Here is a 1,388-nt window from a genome sequence, read left to right as displayed (position 1 = left end):
ATGATTTAAAACCCAATTTTGGAAACCAGAATATGGAATGCAAACAAACTTAATAAAAAGGATTTGTCTCTTTCATTTCTCATTCCCCAGAAATGTAATGGACATTTATTGAACATTGAACAGTTCTTATTTATATATTTTTCAAAATGCATATGTAATTGCTCTTCCCTTTTTTCTAGGAAGAACATGCTCACAATTAAAAATGCATAATCACACATCTGAATTTCTTCTTTTGGAATTCTCAAAGATTTGGGAGCTACAGATTATATATGCAGCTTTATTACTGATTCTCTATTTGATGACATTAACAGGGAATCTTCTAATCATCATTGCAGTTGTTTTCGACCATCGCCTGCATATCCCCATGTACTTCTTCCTGATGAATTTAGCCATACAAGACATTGGTTCAGTTTCAGTCATTATTCCCAAAGCCATTTTTAATTCACTTACAAATATAAGGCACATTTGTTACTCAGGATGTGTTACTCAAGTCCTCATGTTTGTTTTTTTTGTTAGTTCTGACATTGCTGTCCTGACTCTCATGGCCTATGATCGATATGTTGCCATCTGCAATCCTTTGCAATATGAAATAATAATGAACAGGACAGCCTGCACTAAAATGATTAGTTGCGCGTGGATCGCCAGCTTTCTCAATTCTGTAATGAACACTGTTGAAACTTTTATTATTCCCTTTTGCTCCAATATTATCCATCAGTTTTATTGTGAAATCCCACATTTACTTAAGATTACATGCTCTGGATCATACATAACTAAACTTGGAGTTGTATTCTTCAGTATAACATTAGGATTTGGTTGTTTTGTATTTATTGTCATTACCTATGTGCAGATTTTCACTGCTGTTTTAAAAATTCCTTCCATTCAGGGAAGAAAAAAGGCCTTCTCTACTTGTGTACCACACCTCACCATCTTTTCCATATTTTTATTTACTTCTATATTTGCTTACGTAAGGCCCATTTCTAACAGAGCATCAGTTTTTGATTTTATAATCACAATATTGTATTCCATTATTCCACCCATGCTCAATCCATTGATCTATAGCATGAGAAACAAAGAACTCAAAGGTGCTCTTTCAAAAATTTTCTGGTCATTTGTTTTTGAAAAGACCTGGAACTGCATAGCTATCTCATCATCTATATTAATAGGAAAGAGAAAATAGAGACATAGGAAATAAGACTATGATTCTCAATATTTATACTTCCTTAAGGTAAAATTTTATGATTAGGCAGATGATGATGTTAAATGGTAGTCATTTCCTGAAGAGATTTCAACTAAACAGGTGGAGGTTATGTTTTAAGTTTCAGAAGTAATTTGAAGAGGTATAAAGTGAAATAAAATGAAATGTGTAAATGTATATAGTACATTGTGCA

At 32.6% G+C, this 1,388-nt stretch overlaps 1 protein-coding gene across 1 annotated transcript; it reads left to right on the top strand.

Moving 5' to 3' along the window:
• Positions 1 to 202: 202 nt before the first annotated feature.
• On the top strand, positions 203 to 1,177 carry LOC148046157 (olfactory receptor 14I1-like). The gene has a single exon (XM_087714556.1). It carries the CDS (start codon positions 203 to 205, stop codon positions 1,175 to 1,177), a length of 975 nt encoding a protein of 324 aa, XP_087570682.1.
• Positions 1,178 to 1,388: the final 211 nt, after the last annotated feature.

This window comes from Thamnophis sirtalis, unplaced genomic scaffold, assembly GCF_051295495.1.
Source record: "Thamnophis sirtalis isolate CommonGarterSnake01/CBP01778 unplaced genomic scaffold, rThaSir2_p1.2 scaffold_4, whole genome shotgun sequence".
Taxonomy (NCBI): Eukaryota; Metazoa; Chordata; class Lepidosauria; order Squamata; family Natricidae; genus Thamnophis; species Thamnophis sirtalis.
Note: the sequence above shows the minus strand (reverse complement) of the source record. Positions and strands in the feature narration are given on the sequence as shown.

Coding starts and splice junctions, on each gene's coding strand:
- LOC148046157 (XM_087714556.1), top strand. CDS start 203: ATGCATAATCACACATCTGAATTTCTTCTTTTGGAATTCTCAAAGATT.